The 18792-nt window shown below is 34.7% G+C and overlaps 3 protein-coding genes and 1 pseudogene across 4 annotated transcripts; all 4 read left to right on the top strand.

Annotated features, from left to right (window-relative positions):
* Positions 1–19: 19 nt before the first annotated feature.
* On the top strand, positions 20–1446 carry LOC140984783 (major pollen allergen Ole e 10-like). The gene is made up of 4 exons (XM_073452445.1): positions 20–210; positions 461–802; positions 1039–1069; positions 1153–1446. Exons 1-4 carry the CDS (start codon positions 162–164, stop codon positions 1259–1261), a joined length of 531 nt encoding a protein of 176 aa, XP_073308546.1. The 5' UTR covers positions 20–161; the 3' UTR covers positions 1262–1446.
* A 487-nt stretch (positions 1447–1933) lies between these two features.
* Positions 1934–4367, top strand: LOC140972039 (ABC transporter C family member 12-like; annotated as a pseudogene).
* Positions 4368–6826: 2459 nt separating this feature from the next.
* On the top strand, positions 6827–10797 carry LOC140978915 (BTB/POZ domain-containing protein At1g30440-like). Its single transcript, XM_073444154.1, has 4 exons — positions 6827–7713; positions 8282–8351; positions 8673–9893; positions 9989–10797. Exons 1-4 carry the CDS (start codon positions 7655–7657, stop codon positions 10565–10567), a joined length of 1929 nt encoding a protein of 642 aa, XP_073300255.1. The 5' UTR covers positions 6827–7654; the 3' UTR covers positions 10568–10797.
* A 2666-nt stretch (positions 10798–13463) lies between these two features.
* On the top strand, positions 13464–17660 carry LOC140978904 (cationic amino acid transporter 1-like). Of its 2 annotated transcripts, none has more exons than XM_073444144.1 (3): positions 13464–13661; positions 14044–14496; positions 16114–17659. In XM_073444144.1, the coding sequence occupies exons 2-3, from the start codon at positions 14064–14066 to the stop codon at positions 17499–17501; spliced, it is 1821 nt and encodes a 606-aa protein (XP_073300245.1). In that variant the 5' UTR covers positions 13464–13661; positions 14044–14063; the 3' UTR covers positions 17502–17659. The 2 variants fall into 2 exon arrangements, with proteins under 2 accessions (XP_073300245.1, XP_073300248.1); XM_073444147.1 differs by having other exon boundaries at positions 13560–13582; positions 16114–17660.
* Positions 17661–18792: the final 1132 nt, after the last annotated feature.

Genomic DNA, 18792 nt, shown 5'->3' with positions numbered 1-18792 from the left:
TCTCACTCACTCACTCTACCTCACCATCTCTCTCTACTACACAAACACACTACATACTACAGTGTGACCCAGCCAGATAACTGCCTCTTCGTGTTTGCCATCTTTTTATTACGTCAAAAGAAGAATTGTGAAGGACTAAATATCTTTCACTTGGTTATACTATGCCGAAAAAGATTTGGGTTCTTCTCAAATTTGTTCAGTGCTTTCTGAGTAATCTTCCTCTTCTGTTTCAGATGTTTACTTTGTTTCTTGATCATAGATTCCAGATAGATCACATTACGGTGATTTAATGTGTTTCCACGACGACAAAAGCTCATGCTTTTGATCCTCATGCGTGTTTGATTTTCTTGGTCGCTGTGTGACTGACTGCTGGTTATATGTTTGGTGTTTCCCCATAATATATTTGCTGAAGAAATCTTTTCGTCGTTTTTATAAGTTAAAAATCTGTTACTTTGATCAGTTTTCGCGGTGGAGGCAGTGGTGGTACAAGAAAAGGCAGAAGCCACTGTTCCGGTTACAACTCTATCTCCGCCGGAAGGGAACACGACATTCCTCGGCGGCACATCGTGGTGTGTGGCCCGGGCAGGCGTGTCCGCTATAAATCTGCAGATTGCGCTGGATTGGGCGTGCGGGCTGGGCAAAGCGGACTGTGGACCAATCCAACCCGGCGGGCCGTGCTTCAACCCGAACTCGCTGCTTTCTCATGCGTCCTATGCCTTCAACAGCTACTACCAACAGAATGGAAACTCTGATATCGCTTGCTATTTTGGTGGGACTGCTACTTTGACTCAAAACAATCCTAGTAAGCTAGCTTCTGGTTCGCCTTTATACAGTATATAGTCAAATTTTCGTTTTTGGGATTATTTTCATTAAATACATTTTTTTTATCCTATAAAAAAAACCCATTAAATAAAGTTAAAATGAAATTTTGTTATTGTAAAATGTATTTTTTTTAATGTGTAAAAACACTAAAAATATGAGACAGATCTCATGATTGTTAGTCATATCCTTTGGACTAACGGTTGAAATTCCTTGTAGGTTATGATAAATGTCTTTTTGGGACTTCAGGGTGAGTTGAGTATAAAAAATCTAGCAAGTGCAGTGGATTTATCGAATAAATTTATATAACATTTGAAGTTTAATTTTTGGCAGATCTGTACAATCAAAGGCAAATTCCATGAGGTGTGAAGCAGAAAGTTATTGGTGGAAGATTGAAGTAATTCTTCTTTACGTTTTTATATTTAATAAGAAATGGTCTTAATGGGCAGTGAGTGAATGAAAGTGTAATTTGTATTACTTTTGAGGAAATTTATTTAGGTAACAAATTATCCAAGTGGATGGGTGTAATTAGGACAAATGTTTGCAAGTCTTTTTTGGTGAAACATTCCTTGCTTTCTTGCTAGTTTAAGAATCATGTGGCATTGTAAAGTACGTTTTATGTTCTTGTCTTTTCAGCACATTCACGTTTTTGTTTTTTTTTTTCCTTCCATCTTGACCATGTCACCCGATACAGAAGATCTAACTAGTCCGTAGAGATCCGGGTGACTGACTAATACTCGATAGTCTAAAGAACTTATTTAGTTGGTTGTTACCTGAATCACAAATCAAGTGACGTCGGGGGTCTCAAGTGAAAACAGTCTGACGATTAAGTCAGTAGTTGCTCGATCTAATGGGCTAAATAAATTAATATGAGTCATAACACATCACATGTATATATGTATACACACTACAATCTACGTAGTGGAACGAGATGGATTAATCAAACAAAAAATTTGGTTTATCAAAATATAAAACATCACATATTTTTTTTTATAAATGTCATTGTTTTGTGTTCAAACTCAAAATTTCATAAATCTTGTATTTAGTTTTGTATAACAACTTTTACTCTCCGACTATTCAAAATGAAGAAAGTAATAAATTTTCCCCAAGTGTAATGCCCAAAAGGTCTCTAGTTCACAGAAGGTTGGTGCACGCCGTCTTAGTCTTGTATCGATCAGTCTCAGTAGCACTTGCTTTTTTCTTTACCCTTCTTTATGTTATATCAACACAACCTTTTTTTTTTTTTTTTTTTTTTTTTTTTTTTTTTTTTATTTTTTTTTTNTGAGAATAGCTAGCAGAGATTTGGCATCAGAGGCACCAGATATCATTCAGGGGAATCGTCCTCCACCTGGGATGCCTGAACCTGGTTTGATTAAGTTTGAAGATGATTTCTTGAAATACAGGTCTGGACTTCCTATGGCCCTGCGGGGATTGTCCTTCACCATCTCTGCGTGCCAGAAGGTTGGAATTGTTGGAAAGAACCGGTGCAGGAAAATCAAGCATGCTCAATGCATTATTTCGAATTGTGGAACTTGGAAGGGGGAGGATCTTGATATATAATTTTGACATTTCTAAATTTGGATTAAGAGATTACGTGAAGTTCTCAGTATCATACTATCATACCACAATCTCCGGTTCGTTTCTCTGGTACATTTCATTGATAAGCTTTTTATGTTTCTCCTTGACACTTGATCTGATACCATCATTTATATCTCTTTGTGATTTTGGTCTACTCTTGTTCATGTAGGTACTGTACGGTTCAACCTCGATCCTTTCTGTGAGCATAATGATTCAGACCTCTGGGTGGCACTGGAGTTGGCTCACTTAAAGGATGTCGTTAGGAGGAGTGCTATTGGTTTGGATGCTAAGGTAAAAAAAACACCAAGTTTTATAGGTGTTGCAGTTCAATCCAAAACTTGAACTTATATGCTGCTATGAACTAATGGAATCATCAGTGAATTCTTTTTCTATTTCCCCAGTTTGACTAGCGAACTTGCTGAAGCTCAAACTGTATTTTGTGCAACTTCAGTGTTCTGTTTCATTTCATATGTTGTTTTACTAAAAAAAAATACCCAATTGATATGTGTCAAGGTTTTGGAAGGAGGTGAGACCTTTAGTGTTGACCGGAGGCAATTGTTAAGTCTTGCTCGAGCTTTACTTCGGAGGGAGGTCGCAAATCCTTGTTCTTGGTGAAGCAACTGCTGCTGTTGATGTCAGGACCGATGCCCTCATACAAAAAACCATTCGAGAAGAATTTAAATCCCGCACGATGCTCACTGTTGCTCATCGTCTCAACACTATTATAGACGGTGATCAAGTTCTTGTTCTCGCTTCTGGTCAGGTATCAAGCAGTCAATTGTATGTATGTCCATTTTTCTCTATGATCTTGCATGTCTTCTTATCAAATAACATCTTTGGATAATTCATTTTTATGACTTGATCGCAATAAACTCACGCCAAATTAAGGTTTATCGCAATTTTAATAATATAAAATATAAAATTCAATAATATTTTCGTCAATTTCTAACTCATATCAAAGATTATCTCAATGATATCAAATTCCACAATATGTTCTTTCATTTCTAATATCTTCAGTCGGAGTTATGTATGGTGGTGAATCCATCTTTAATTAAAGGTTCTTGAGTATGATACTCCTAGAAAAACTTTCTTTGAAAACAGAACGAGTGCATTCTCTAAGATGGTTCAAAGTACAGGATCTGCAAATGCAGAGTACTTGCGCAGCTTAGTGGTGAGAAAGAACATAGAGGGTAGGCTTGAAAAAGAAGCGGGCTTGCAAATTTGATGAGCAAATGAGACGACTGTTGTCTTCCCGTTGGAATTCTACAAACATGTTTTGCTCTTGCTCTCAATTTCACTTCTTGAATAGAGGACCTTCAATTATTTGAGTTAGATGACGATAACAGCGTGCTCAACAAACGAAGGATTCTGCTGTACTGTAACTTTACACGAGGTTTTGGTGGGGAAGCATGATAAAATCATAGAGGAGACACTTGATCAGCTTCAAGTCCCAAAATATAGACGGCGGTCGGCTTTCTAGTTGAAGGTGTGTTTTAATATTGTGAACGTAACACAGATTCTTAGTTTTGCTCTAAGTATACACGTAGGTTCTATGTGATTAAAATGTATGGTTTTTTCCACCAAAACAAGATGTTTCTTGTTTTTCCCATCTTCAGTCCTCAAAATCTCGCTCCTTTTTCTATAGTTAAATCTGCTGCATCGAACTAACTATCTGGTGAGGAACTGTAATGTTTGTAAGCAATCATTGTGACTAGAGACACTTCGTCTGATTGCTGATCAATCAGGACTCGCAGAGATGAGCAGATTGGCAAGAAATGAGTGAGCCATGAATCAGAAAATGAGTTGGAGGATTCTGCGGAAAACTGGGATCATCATCTTCAAATGTATTGATGCATTATTTTAGTTCATCTTGTGAAAAAACTTGGGCTAGAAACTGTATTCGCAATCTGATTGAAAATCATGAACATGACTCGGTGATTTTGTTAGGAATTTCACATGTGAGCAAGACAAGTTTCGAGGTGCAACAGAGGAGAAAATATGCTGCAATCTCCGATCTTCCAGAAATTTAGTTCCTTTAAAAGTTGAGACTATCAATGGGAATGCTCAGTGTATTTGTACGTGTACTCTATTTTTACCATATTTAATGCAAGCAATTTTATTTTTTAAAAAAATAGATAAAAGAAATTCGTTTCACCTACTTACCGACCCTTCCGTGCAACTAATTTTTTTTTAGGTATTCCCTAAACCAGAAAATTAAAATTTGTTCTAAAAGTCTAATTCTACACGTGTGCTCTTTACCATAATTGGATTACAACCTAGGTAAAGTCGAATAAATTTTGCTAACAATCCGTTTTGTGAAAAATTTTCATGTTATTTTTAAGATAATACATATAAAGATGGCGTCCAATAAAAAAAAAGTCGTAAGGGTAGCTCGAAAACGCCACGCAATAACATATTTCATTAATTTATATATTACACAAAAAACATGAGCGATCATTTGGTTGAAAGATTGACCAACTTGTAACTCGACACCAAGACTTTCATTGATATATANATTTCACTTTAGTCAATCGATAATAATAAAAAAAATTGTACACACGCATCGCGTGTGCATAATAACTAGTATATAAATAAACGTGAGACCTTTATAATAACTACCTTATAAGACATCAAAATATTTATTTATATAATTATACTTCTTATTTTACTAAAAACCTCCTCAAGTCAATCTAAATTTTACATTTAAAAAAAATTTAAACAAAACTTTCGATTTGAACTCTAACAAATTGAAAATAATATCGTGTTAATTGTCTAATATTATTTGGTCAAATTAAAAAAAATAATAATAACAACACATGCAATGCGTATATATCTTTTACTAATGTATTATAATAATAAAGAGGATTAGAAAAACTATCCGAAAAAAACACTAAAATTTCTTCTTTTTTACCTTCCACTTAAACACCAAAAAAACCTTTCTTTTTTCTACCATAATATTATTACATTTTTTTATTGAAATTAAATTTAATAGAAAAATAGATTTTTTGTTATGAATAATAATATATACAAACACACTAATTATATAATATTCATATCAAAATGTTCAATATTTATTTTATAAACTGATTCAATAATATTCCAAATATATAACCAGTATGTCTCGGTTGTTAATATATATATATAATAAATTCAAGAATCATTGCGTGTAAGGGCCGGTCGCGACTCGTGAAAAGCTCTAATCAATGGCACTCTAGTTTCGAGGCACTTGGATGTTGAAGCCACGCAGCCCAAATTCATTTTCCTTCATTATTTTCGATTTTTTAAAATAATTTCTGTCTATTCATTAATTAATTTGTTGGAGTGAAAATTTTAAATTTCTTGCCAAATAATTAAATAATAACTGAAATTTATTCAAACTCTTCATATGCATTCAGACGTAATGATGATATTCAACCATCCATTATATAATATGTTATATTATATAATTATAAGTGACCATAGCCATCATTCTGACCCAGAAATGTAGAAGAAAAGTCATTACACGCTAAATTAGCAATTTTTTTTAAAGTAAAAAAACATAGATTTCCATTAGTTGGGTTTAAGCCCGACTCCACTTGAGCGGGTCTATACCCGATTAATAACCGAATTTGAAGTGGATAACGGATTTTAATGAACTCGTTTTGGAAAATTTTTATATTATATTGAATAAAAAATGTATTATTCTTAACTTTAATTCACAATATTTTCATCATTTTGTTGTTAAATTATTATTCGATTGTTATGATTTGGATATAATTTTATGGCAAAAACTTGTGTCAGACGGTCTCACAGGTCGTATTTTGTGAGACGGATCTCTTATTTAGGTCATCCATGAAAAAGTATTACTTTTTATGTTAGGAATATTACTTTTTATTGTGAATAACGGTAGAGTTGACCCGTCTCACTCTAATTTTATATATGTATTAATTTTGGGTTTTTTTGTTAGAAATAAAATCGTTTTTAATGTTTGACACGAGGTTGAATCAATCGAGTTTTAAGTGGTTGTTATCCCTATTTTTATCAAAGTTGGTTATATTCTTTGTCACAACGGTTTCTTGATATAATTTTTGTCATAAATTTTTTTAATCAAAATTGAAATTTCATTTTAAATTTTAGATTTTGTTGCAAACAAACTATGAAAACTGTATTTTTTTTGTAACAAATTTGAATAAATTATATTATATGATCATATCATGCTTCGGCATTGTCAATTTTCCCACATTCCCATCTGCTCTAGGATCCACTACCCACACACAATGCTATAAATTACCTTTAATAAAGAAAGAATTAAAGCATTAAAGAAAGCAATGCGTCCACATGGTCTGGCTGGATGAGCAGATATCAGTTGCTTTCAAAGATCGGAGATAACCCAATCAAAAAATAAATAAATGAAAGGTTTCAAGATTGTGCATTTTCGATAATTTCATTTGATTATTGATATATAATCCATCATTTCACCATCACTAACTATAAAATCCCAGATGGGTTTTTGGCTTTTAATTAATTTGGAATCTCTAAGCAATGAGTACGTTTCAAAGGAAAGGTCCCACTTTTATGAAGGAGTTGTTTGTGTTTCAGAGCAGCCATTAATTATGATTTCCCAAGCCCTGTCGTGCAATATAATATCAAGAAATTTCTGCGGGTTTTCCTTAATTTCTACTCGAGTTATTCTTTAATGGGAGCGAGGGTTACGGTGGCTCATGTGGTACAAAGGGCTGAAAATTGGAATCTTCTTGGGCTTAAAGAAGGCAGTAGTTTGTGTCAGAACAACTGGGTTGTTTTATTTTTTTGGAGGGGTTGACCTAAACTTGGCGTCTGATTCGAAAATTTTATAATTTCTTGAATACATTTCGCTCTGGAGTGAGATTTTGGGTTAGCTGGCGATTGGGTTTTCCTTTGGGGACAGAGAAATGAATAGAAATTACTCTATTGGGGTTTGCTTGTGGAGCAGCTTGCCGCATTGATAGCATAAAGCTGGCGTCTTTGAAGTGGCCTTCCGCAATATCATTGTTTTCTTCGGTGTTTTTTGATTATCAATACTTTTTAAGTTTTGCTTTTAGTTTAAGTTTTTGTAAACCGCTTTTGTAAGTATTGAAGAGGAGAAATTTGGCGTTGGTTTAAGATTTGTTGCTGCTCAAAAAAATTGAACTGCCATTGCTTTGGTTGAAGAAATCTCGGGTCGGAGGAAGAGGATTGTTGGTCCTCCGGAAAAGGTTCAGAAACTGAAGCAATTTCATCTGGAGTACATTTTTAGGAGATGGCATGCATGAAATTGGGATCTAAAACTGATGCATTTCAGAAACAAGGACAAGCCTGGTTCGTTCATCTACCCTTCAACATTAACCTTTTAGCTATTATTGGAATTCTTATTTTGGGAACTACTTACTACTATCCTTTTGTTTGGTTGATTTTGCTGATAGTTCAAGTATGATTGTCCCGTGGTTTTTATATTCCTCTTGATTTGAGTTTATGAAGCCGTGATCCTTGCTCCGATGTTGGTTTCTGATTTTGCTTCATCCTGAGAAGATCAATATCTAATGGTGTGTTGATTGAAAGATTTGATTCAGATGAATAAATTTGAAGTGACTCCTGTGATCGGGAATTTGAATTATTTTTTTATTTTTTTTGTTAAAAAAAGTTAAAATTAAAGTTGAAGGATTTGATCCAAATGTTTAGAATGGATTTGGACTAAAAAGTTAAAAATCCTGTCACAAACTGAAAACTAATCGATTCTTCTTTTAGCATTATGACCGAATGATTTGAAATTTAAGTGTTTGTTTCACTGTTATTTATCGGTTTATGGCAGTGAAGTTACTGGAGTTGACTGTTAAATGCAGTAGTTATTTGTCTCTTGAACGTGCTTATTTTCTTCTTCTAACTACAGGTTCTGCACGACCGGTCTCCCCAGTGATATAGTCGTAGAAGTTGGGGAAATGTCCTTTCATCTTCACAAGGTATTATTTTACTTTTCATGGATGATGTTTACTGCCTCTCATTATCTTAATGTTATAATTTACCGATTCAGGTTTAATGTCCACTTATCAGATCTTAATGTGGTAGGTTGTTGTGACTTATTCAACATAGCAGTATTTGTTTCGAGAATATGTTAATAATGTTCTGAGAAGACATCTAAAAGAAATACTGATTAATTTTTTTTGATTCCGCGTGTACTTGAGTCCCACTTGAACAAATTGTTTTGCTCGTTACATCTCCAAAAGAAATCTCAACATGATTTTGTTTTCTTCATTTACTGAAGTCAAATTTACGTTCCGTAGTTTCCGTTGCTCTCAAGAAGTGGGGTTATGGAAAGACTAATTGCAGAGGCGTCTGAAGGAGAAGGATTATCTATCATTAAGCTTCCTGATGTTCCTGGAGGGACAAAATCTTTTGAACTTGTAGCTAAATTCTGCTACGGGGTTAAACTCGAACTCACTGCTGCTAATGTGGTATACCTTCGGTGTGCTGCCGAACATCTTGAAATGACTGAAGAATACGGGGAGGGAAACCTCATTTCTCAGACTGAAATATTTCTCAATCAAGTGGTTCTACGTAACTGGAAGGACTCTTTGAAAGCACTCCAAACCTGTGATGATATTCTCTCTTATGCTGAGGAACTCCAAGTCCCTAAAAGATGCATTGATTGTTTAGCTGCAAAGGCATGTACCGACCCAAATTTGTTTGGGTGGCCTGTGATGGAGCATGGTGGCCCGATGCAAAGTCCTGGAGGAAGCGTTTTATGGAATGGGATAAGCACCGGTGCTAGGCCAAGAAATTCGAATTCAGATTGGTGGTATGAGGATGCATCATCTCTAAGCTTACCTCTTTACAAAAGGTTAATATCGGCATTGGAATCTCGGGGAGTAAAACAGGAAATTATCGCTGGTTCTCTTAATTCTTATGCAAGAAAGTACCTGCCAGGACTAAACCGGCGCCAGGGTGCCAGTGAGTCCAGCAACCGGCTTGCACCAGTGGGATCGGTGGTCTCATTACCTGAAGAGGATCAAAAGCTGCTTCTCGAAGAGATTGACCATTTACTCCCGATGCAGAAGGGTCTGGTCCCAACCAAATTTCTATTTGGTTTACTTAAAACAGCCAAGATTCTTCGAGTAAACCCCTCCTGCACATCGAATTTGGAGAAAAGGATAGGTGTCCAGCTCGATCAAGCGACTCTAGAGGATCTATTGATGCCGAATTTTTCGTACTCCACGGAAACCCTGTATGATGTGGATTGCGTGTATCGGATTCTAGAGCATTTCATGGCTGTGGATCAGGTACTCGGTGGTGCATCTCCAGGTTCTGATGATGGTCACTTAATGGGATCACCATCTCTGACACCGATCACAATGGTTGCCAAACTGATTGATGGGTACCTTGCGGAGGTCGCACCAGATGTTAATCTGAAACTCCCGAAGTTTCAGTCTTTAATGGCTGCTGTTCCTGAATATGCACGTCCCTTGGATGACGGTCTTTATCGTGCCATAGATATTTATCTCAAGGTAACTTTTCCAACAGACTCAGTTTTATGCAATACATGCGTCTTAAAGCACTTCGTGAAAGTTTATTTATTTTTTATTTGTTTTCCTGCAACCAGTCGCATCCATGGCTAGCAGAATCAGACAGGGAGCAACTCTGCCGGCTTATGGACTGCCAGAAACTGTCATTGGAAGCTTGCACCCATGCGGCTCAGAACGAAAGGCTTCCTCTGAGAATAATAGTCCAAGTCCTCTTCTTTGAGCAGCTGCAACTGAGGACTTCAATAGCAGGCTGCTTCCTCGTCTCGGAAAATCTCGACGGGTCGAGACAATTAAGAAGCGGGTTGATGGGTCAAAATGATGGAGGGTGGGCCAACGCTGTTCGTGAAAACCAGGTCTTGAAAGTAGGCATGGATAGCATGAGGATGAGAGTTTCCGAGCTCGAAAAGGAGTGCTCTAACATGAGGCAAGAAATCGAGAAACTAGGTCGGGGCAAAGAATCCAGCGCCTGGGGGAACGTCTCGAAGAAGTTTGGGTTCCGATTGAAGTCTCAAATGTGCAGTGCTCAAGAGGAATCTGTCAGCAAGCACAACAGCAGTGGTAGTGTGAAAACGGAGAAGGGGGGGAGACATACCGTAAAAATCGAGAAGGCGAAAGATAAAAACGGAAAGGAGAGGAGAAAGCTAACTTCAGATTAATGAACTTCTTGATTTGTTTCTACTTTAGTTCATGTGTGTCATTTTCCATTATCGTGCTTTGTTAGTGGGTAGATTCGAAATTGTGATCATGTACCATTCTCAAGTATCTTGAAACTTATTTTCTGAGGAATTTCTTTCTTTCTTTTTTTTTTCCTCAGGCTAAATCTACCAATTTCTTGGTCCCTCGTTGTAATCATACTGAATATGTTGAGTGGATTCCATTTTTTTTCTTTTGTTTGTTGTTTTTTAAGCAAAACGAAATCTCTCTTAGGGAGCAGAAAAAGTGTATTTCAATGGACAAACTATTCAGAAGTTTTGGGTACTTTTTCTGGGACCGTATGGGGTTTTTAACGGATACAAGTCTCCTTTCGTTTTAATGTGATTCGTGCTATATATTACATTATTAGGTCTATTTAATATTTAATTATTTTTTATAGTGTTAATAATTAATATATATGTATAATAATAATAAAATTTAAATAACTAAGTGAAATATTTAAACATATAATATATAATATATATATATATATATATTGTCCAACGAGTGATCGGAAGATATCCAATATGGATTGGATGAAATATTTGCTTCTTGCCTATAAAATAAAGCCATTCACTTGAAAATTTTCCAGAGTTTCTTAGCATAATTTTTGAGTTTTAGGGGCTCGTCTAGAGTAGGGTTAGAGTGGTGTGAGAATGAGGTTTTTAATTAGTTGAAAAAAGACAAAAAAAATCATTTATATACTCAAACCCCTCCTTTAGAACGCGACGTCTTCGTCGTGGCTTAACCCCTCGATCCACCAACGTCGAGAATCTAGAGGTGGCTCCTACATGTTCAAGAGATGACTCCCATCATCTAGCACCTTACCTCGTAGGTTCAAGAGGTGACTCCAATACACGTAGTACTTTGCCCCGCTTAGCATTTATTTCTCGGTGTTCTTTGCCTGTGACCGGCTCTGATACTATTTTGTCACGCCCTGAGCCTGAGCTCGTGGTTGCGTGACTGCACAATTGGCTCATATAGCAACTACTTCGTATTCATCTTTGCTTTTACAAAAACTATTAACCTAAATTACTATAAAAATTCAACATAATACATTATAAATTTAATTTAAATCTTCAATTTTTACTATGTAAAACTAGAGACATGACAACTTTGATCTTAATGAAATATAAACATAAATTAAATACTACAGTGATATACACTATGTCAAACTGTTGTGACTCGAAATATATATATAAGACAAATAGGTATATATAAAATATTGCCAATGGTTATCCTCCCAAGATTCTAGCATCAAACGTAAGATTCCGAGTCACCAAACAGATTCTTCTCTCTCTCCTTTTCATTTTCAAGTCCCCATCTTACTATTTTTATTGTTATTATCATAGAATATGACATGGGAAACATAAATAATTTAAAGTTTCATCAACTCCGATTTAGTGTAATAGATATACTTATGATCGATTAATTAGATGTTTTATTCTTTATTAAATCTTTTTTAGACCAGCTTTTCACATAAAATTTATCTGATTAACAAGATTTATATGTTATTATGTTCAGCTTGACGATTTATCCAATTCATACTTACAAATAACTACTGCGAGTTTCTTGTTAAAAAACAATATAAAGTTCCAATTGCCGCCATAGAGATTCAGTTCATAATATCCTGTGGAAAAAGCCGGCAGCCGTCTGAGGACAATCTTGTACCTCGAAGGCTATATGAACTTTGATCGATGGTGACAGCTAAATTAATCTTTATTTAATAATTTGAGCTTCCAAGTTTTGTTCTTTTTTTCAATAAAAAAAAATTGATTTCACATCTATTGCATAACCACCAATGGATGGTAAGCATATGAGTCTTTGTCTTTATCTCAAAATTGAAGTAAAACAATTTATGATCATATTGTCTTACGAGCTAAACGTAGATATGAAATACACAAGGGAAAAATATGGATTTTTTCATTTCACCATTTCCACTACAAAGTATTGTATTTTGTTGTAACTTTATATCACAATATATTTTTTATTAGGTCTCTTGTGATACGATTTCATAGAAATTTATTCGTGAGACGAGACAATCATACTCATGCTTACAATAAAAAGTAATATTTTGTCATTAGGTGTCTTAAATGGAAGATTTGTCTCGTAAAATTGAATCATGCTACCATTTCACAAGAATTGTTATGTATATTTTTTTAGCTCTCACATTATCGGCCACCAAATATTTGAATCCTACGGTTATTTTCATCTCCTTTCAAACAATATTAAAAATATTTAGGCTCTGTTTGGTTTGTTTCCATTTAAATGATATAATTTTCCCAACTCCATAATATTATAATCTTATCTTCATTTTATTTCAAAAAAATATTTCCATTTATTTTACATCTCGAAATATAATCATTATTTTTATCTCTAGTCAAAAATTTTTAATTATCCAGTGTCAAATTTATTTACTTATTTATTTTAATTATCCTACGAATCAATAAAATATCGTATCACAACCCTCTAAAATTAAAAAAAAAATCCGAATTTTTTTTATTTAAAAAGTCAACTCTGTAGTCCACAATTACATTATGTAAAGCTCTTTGAAGAAGACCTCAAATCAGTAATCATACCCTATAGTGGTATTAATTGTTCTCACTATACGCGTAAATTATTACCATAAATGACATGCATGCAATAAGTATCTAAAATAATGACTACTACGTATATTAATCATGCTCATAATAATTAATAAATCAAGTTTATAATTATTAATTAAATAAAGATAATTCAGTTATATTAAATACGTAATTTGATTTGTAGAAATAATATATAAATTTTTGAATTTTTAAAATAAAATAAATTTAAATTATAATAAATGATCCAACTAAAATATAATATGTACTACCACAAATTCAATCCATACTTTCCTTACAAAACCCATGCTTACATAGTTGAAATCACTAGTAGGTTCACCACGTCAACGTAGCACAGCCTGTCACCGATCATTATTTCCGCCCGATCCCTCGGCGGTGAGCTCTGAATTCAGAATCATAAACTACCTCTCTCTCTCTCTCTCTCTCTCTCTCTCTCTCCACGGTCCACACCCAGGTACACACGAGTTTTATGTTGCCGGAATTCGAGTTCGGTGATTTAATGTTGTTATTTACTAAAGATTGAACTGTAAGATTATGCGCAAGTTTATTCGTTTCTTCTTGTTTAATTCTTTAGTAAATCTGTTTTGGGATTGAATCGCATGCATCTGCGTGGGCATGGTTAAACGTGCTTTACGTCACCAAATTGCTGATTTTTTGTTTTTGTTTCTTCGATTGTGTTATTTCAGTATTCACCTACCGAATTACTTCATCGTCTGCTTTGTCAGTTAATCTTTTGCTTCAAGAGTTTGTTCGGATTACTGTTTGTTTTCCTGGTCTAGATCTGTTAAACGATCGTATTTGGGAGAACATATATAGTTCATGTTTCAATTTTGCAGGTGTAAACGGGAAAGTGAAGATGGGAGGAGGAACCCAAACCAACGGAGGAGGGCCGTCATCGGGGAAGTTGAGTCGGTGGAGATCAGGGTGCTCGTTCACAAAAGACGACTTCTTCCCGGAGGAGTCGTTCAAGAGCACGGCCAATTACGTGAAAGCGTTGAGACAGACTCCGGTTCGATTAGTGGACCGGGTTCTGACCAGGTCGAATGTTCAGACGGAGTTAGATGTGAAGGCGAGAAGTGCGAACGAGATGAAGAAGACGCTTTCGTGGTGGGACTTGATGTGGTTCGGCATGGGCGCCGTCATCGGCTCCGGAATATTTGTTCTCACCGGCCAGGAGGCCAATCAAGATGCCGGCCCCGCCGTCGTGCTATCTTACGTCATTTCCGGTCTCTCCGCCTTGCTTTCTGTATTCTGCTACACCGAGTTCGCCGTGGAAATCCCCGTCGCAGGTACACGCATTCATTAACAAAACTAAATCCGCCACCTCATTGAAAGGTCTGTTCATATACACATTATATTACTATTTTTATTAACTAACACTCATTATTTGTGATTGTTATTGATCACTCATTTTTTCTTAATTTTATATTAAATTAAAATATTTTTAATTTTATCTACACAATTTTAATGATTATTAATTAAAATTAATTATTATTTTTAATTATATTTATTAATTAACATTATCTTATTTTATTTTAAATAATAATCATAAAATATTCTATTTAAGCTCTGAACGAGTTATATGAGTTCGTCCAAAAACAAAATTAAAAATTTCGAACAATATTATTATTTTAGTAAAATACTTTTTTTAAAAATAACCTTTTAGAAAATGCTCAAAACAATTACTTTGGGTTTTAATAAATTTATTTAAAAAATGTCCCACCACTTTTTTCGCATTAGTTTCAAATATTGGTTTGAAAACCAATATAAATGTTATATTCTCCGACGGATATTTTTATTCTCTTTTTTTTTTTTTTGCATGAAAATGAATAGCATCAAAGTCTTTGGATATTTTTTAGTTTTATGTTAATGATATTTATTTAAAAATAAAAATAAATTTTTTGGTCAACATGTTTAAATTATGACATCCCAGTTTTAAGATTTAAAAAAAAAAAACGAAAACTCTCCCTTAAAAAATACTGATTGAACATTTTCTTACTATTTTGTTTTCAGAAAAATACTTTAAATTCGAAAAAAAATATATTAAATAATCTTGTAAGACAGCCAAAAATTGATGACTGACGAGTAAAAAATCTGTAAGTGTGTATGTTGAAACACAACTATACTATTATATTAAGTGTGAGTACATGATAATAACTGCCTATAGAAGACACTAACTTTTTTTTTCAATTTTACCCTTATATGATATTAATATTACACTTTTGTTTTTTGTTTTTGTTTTAATTTCAACACACACTTTTATTTTTATTTCAACAATTCAAATATCAATTTAATTATTTCATTTGTCAAATTTCACTTTAGTCCATCGATAATAATAAAAAAGATTGTACATGCATAATAACTAGTAAATTATTATAATTTTTAGTAGTAATAAAGATATTAGTTTTTGATTAATATAAAAATAAAACTTTGATTCTTACAAGTTAAAATTGGAGTTGTTAAAATAATATGATCGGATGAAGAGCGGTGGAATTTCGTCCAGTGTACTTTTATCATTTTTTATTTTTTAGCAATTAATAAATTTTTATAATTAGTTTGATTTATATTGAAATAAATATTATATTATAATTATATAAATTGACTAAGGATATTTCTGTAATTTTTGAAATTGTTGGTCAAATTGTATAGATACGACGAGCTCTTTTTCCACAAAATCTGCAAAAAGATTTGCGGCCAGTTGGGCCAAGCCAAGAAGACCCGCCTAATTCATTGACATTTCGCCTAGTCAACAACCTCAAAATCCCCGTAACATTATCGACGACTCCGAAATAATGGAACGAGCTTTTCCACAACTTTTTTTTTTTTTTTTAAATCGACATTGGCCCATGAAGAAGTTTAGTGGTAGATAATATTTTTTATTCAACCTCATCAACCAAATCTTGTAGGTGGCTCATTTGCTTACTTGCGAGTGGAGCTTGGGGATTTCGTGGCATTCATCGCCGCCGGGAACATCCTTTTCGAGTATGTCATCGGTGGTGCTGCTGTTTCACGTTCTTGGACTTCCTACTTCGCCACATTGTGCAACCATAATCCCAAAGATTTTCGCATCCACGCCAATGGACTAGCTCATGGCTACGACCAACTTGACCCCATAGCTGTTGGTGTCATCATAATCATTTGCATCATCGCAGTTCTCAGCATAAAGGGGTCCTCTCGCCTCAACTACATCGCCTCAGTCGTTCACCTTTTCGTCATTGTCTTCATCATCATATGCGGATTTATCAAAGCAGACACCAAGAATTACTCTTCTTTCTCACCATACGGCCCACATGGAATCTTCAAGGCCTCTGCTGTACTGTTCTTCGCGTATGTTGGTTTCGATGCAGTCTCCACAATGGCCGAGGAAACAAAAAATCCTGCCCGAGATATCCCCGTCGGTCTTGTTGGCTCTATGGTGATTACCACTTTCTTGTACTGCGTGTTAGCCGTAGTTCTCTGCCTCATGCAACCATACCAGAAAATAGACGTTAATGCTCCTTTTTCGATGGCATTTGTGGCGGTTGGGTGGAGTTGGGCTCAGTATGTGGTTGCAGCAGGCGCACTAAAAGGCATGACATCAGTTCTGCTAGTAGGGGCAGTGGGTCAGGCTCGTTACCTCACCCACATTGCACGCACTCACATGATGCCACCATGGTTCGCCAAAGTTGACGAAAGAACAGGGACACCAATTAATGCCACCGTTGTCATGCTTGCAGCTACAGCAGCCATTGCTTTCTTTACAGACCTCGGCATCCTATCCGAATTGCTTTCAATCTCTACGCTCTTCATCTTCATGCTCGTTGCCATTGCCCTTCTCGTTCGTAGATACTATGTCAGTGGCGAAACCTCTACAGAGAATCGCAACAAACTAATACTCTTCCTTTTGCTCATCCTTGGATCCTCAATTGCCACTGCCATTTACTGGGGTGTCAGTGAGAAGGGCTGGATCGCCTACTGCATCACGGTACCAATACTGATCATTTCCACCTTAGGAATCTGGTTTTTCGTCCCTCAAGCTCGCACTCCGAAGCATTGGGGTGTCCCATTGGTACCTTGGTTACCATCTTTGTCAATTGCTATTAATATCTTCCTTCTCGGATCTCTTAAAAAGGAGTCCTTCATGAGGTTTGCAGTGTGGACTGCTTTTCTATTGCTTTACTATTTCCTGTTTGGACTTCATGCATCTTACGACACGGCTATGGCCTCCCAAGCGACGAAGATAGCGGACGCGACTTACAAGAAAATCGAAGCCGGAGAAGATTCAACAGCTACTACTACACCAACTGGTTATTAAAGTTTCTTTTACGTGTATAGTCTCCTATCAATGATAATTGTGTTCATAATTTACAAGCTTTGTGTTTCTATCCATTTCAGCAGAATCAACAGTGAATGGTGGATGAGTAATATAATTGGCATTTGATTCAACAATTCGTACGTGAATTAAACCCCCAAACTCACCATATTTCATTACACTTTAATTTCAGATGTCAACTAGTTCATTACATGATCCATCTCATGTACATTGAGGGTTACACATTAGCTTTGAAATTACAAAATTATCCATGGACTTTATTTGAAAAATCTCTTTAAAAAAAGCATTTGAGATAATTTTGTAATTTCAAATAAAATATGTAAACTAATGTGTACCTTTTAATTTACATGTAGTATTTTTCTTATATAAAAGATGAATCATCATGGTAACTATTTTGGGAGGATATCAAAATATTTTATTTCATGATTATCTTTCTTTATCTATTATCTACGGCAAATGTCATTAAGTCACTCCACGTTTTACAATAAAAAAAATTTATAAACAAAACTTCATTTTTAAATTGAAAACAATTTCATGTTAATTTTTTTTATTATTATTTGATCAACTTAAAAAATAATAATAATAACATATGTAACACATGTGTATCTTTCACTGGTCTACTTTAAACAAGAGAATACGCTGAGTGACTTTTATATGATTAGTGCAATAAAGTAGAAATAATACAATTCAATATTTCTTACTATTTAATAAAGGAAGAAAGCCTTATAAAAACCTTGTTTGATATTATTCAAGTGATATATATTTTAAAACAGATAATAAAGATAAAAGAAAGATGGAAAATATTGCAATTGACTAGATTGTAACTTTTACATTTTAAAACATCCCGTGTTTTTCTTCCTAATTGTAATTTATTTATGACAAAAACTTGTGTGAGACGGTCTTACAGGTCGTATTTGTGAGACGAATATCTTATTTGGGTCATCCATGAAAAAATATTATTTTTTATGCTAAGAGTATTACTTTTTATTGTGAATATAGGTAGGGTTGACCCGTCTCACAGATAAAGATTCGTGAGACCGTCTCACAAGAGACCTACTCTTTATTTAGGAGTAGGTCTTTTGTGAAACGATCTCACGAATCTTAATCTGTGAGACGAGTCAACCCTATCGATATTCACAATAAAAAGTAATACTCTTAGCATAAAAAATAATAATTTTTCATGGATGACCCAAATAAGAGATCCGTCTCACAAAATACGACTCGTGAGACCGTCTCCCACAAGTTTTTGTCTTTATTTAGTTAGTTTAATTGT

This window comes from Primulina huaijiensis, chromosome 1, assembly GCF_012295235.1.
Source record: "Primulina huaijiensis isolate GDHJ02 chromosome 1, ASM1229523v2, whole genome shotgun sequence".
Lineage (NCBI taxonomy): Eukaryota > Viridiplantae > Streptophyta > Magnoliopsida > Lamiales > Gesneriaceae > Primulina > Primulina huaijiensis.
This window is presented reverse-complemented; position numbering and strand designations above follow the sequence as displayed.

What these genes read in the sequence shown, in the direction of transcription:
- LOC140978904 (XM_073444147.1), top strand. Translation starts at nt 14,064, where the DNA reads ATGGGAGGAGGAACCCAAACCAACGGAGGAGGGCCGTCATCGGGGAAG. An exon ending in CGTGGAAATCCCCGTCGCAG is followed by an intron (nt 14,497 to 16,113) that starts GTACACGCATTC and finishes CAAATCTTGTAG; the next exon opens with GTGGCTCATTTGCTTACTTG.
- LOC140984783 (XM_073452445.1), top strand. Translation starts at nt 162, where the DNA reads ATGCCGAAAAAGATTTGGGTTCTTCTCAAATTTGTTCAGTGCTTTCTG. An exon ending in TTTGACTCAAAACAATCCTA is followed by an intron (nt 803 to 1,038) that starts GTAAGCTAGCTT and finishes AATTCCTTGTAG; the next exon opens with GTTATGATAAATGTCTTTTT. An exon ending in TGTCTTTTTGGGACTTCAGG is followed by an intron (nt 1,070 to 1,152) that starts GTGAGTTGAGTA and finishes AATTTTTGGCAG; the next exon opens with ATCTGTACAATCAAAGGCAA.
- LOC140978915 (XM_073444154.1), top strand. Translation starts at nt 7,655, where the DNA reads ATGGCATGCATGAAATTGGGATCTAAAACTGATGCATTTCAGAAACAA. An exon ending in CAGAAACAAGGACAAGCCTG is followed by an intron (nt 7,714 to 8,281) that starts GTTCGTTCATCT and finishes TTCTAACTACAG; the next exon opens with GTTCTGCACGACCGGTCTCC. An exon ending in TGTCCTTTCATCTTCACAAG is followed by an intron (nt 8,352 to 8,672) that starts GTATTATTTTAC and finishes TACGTTCCGTAG; the next exon opens with TTTCCGTTGCTCTCAAGAAG.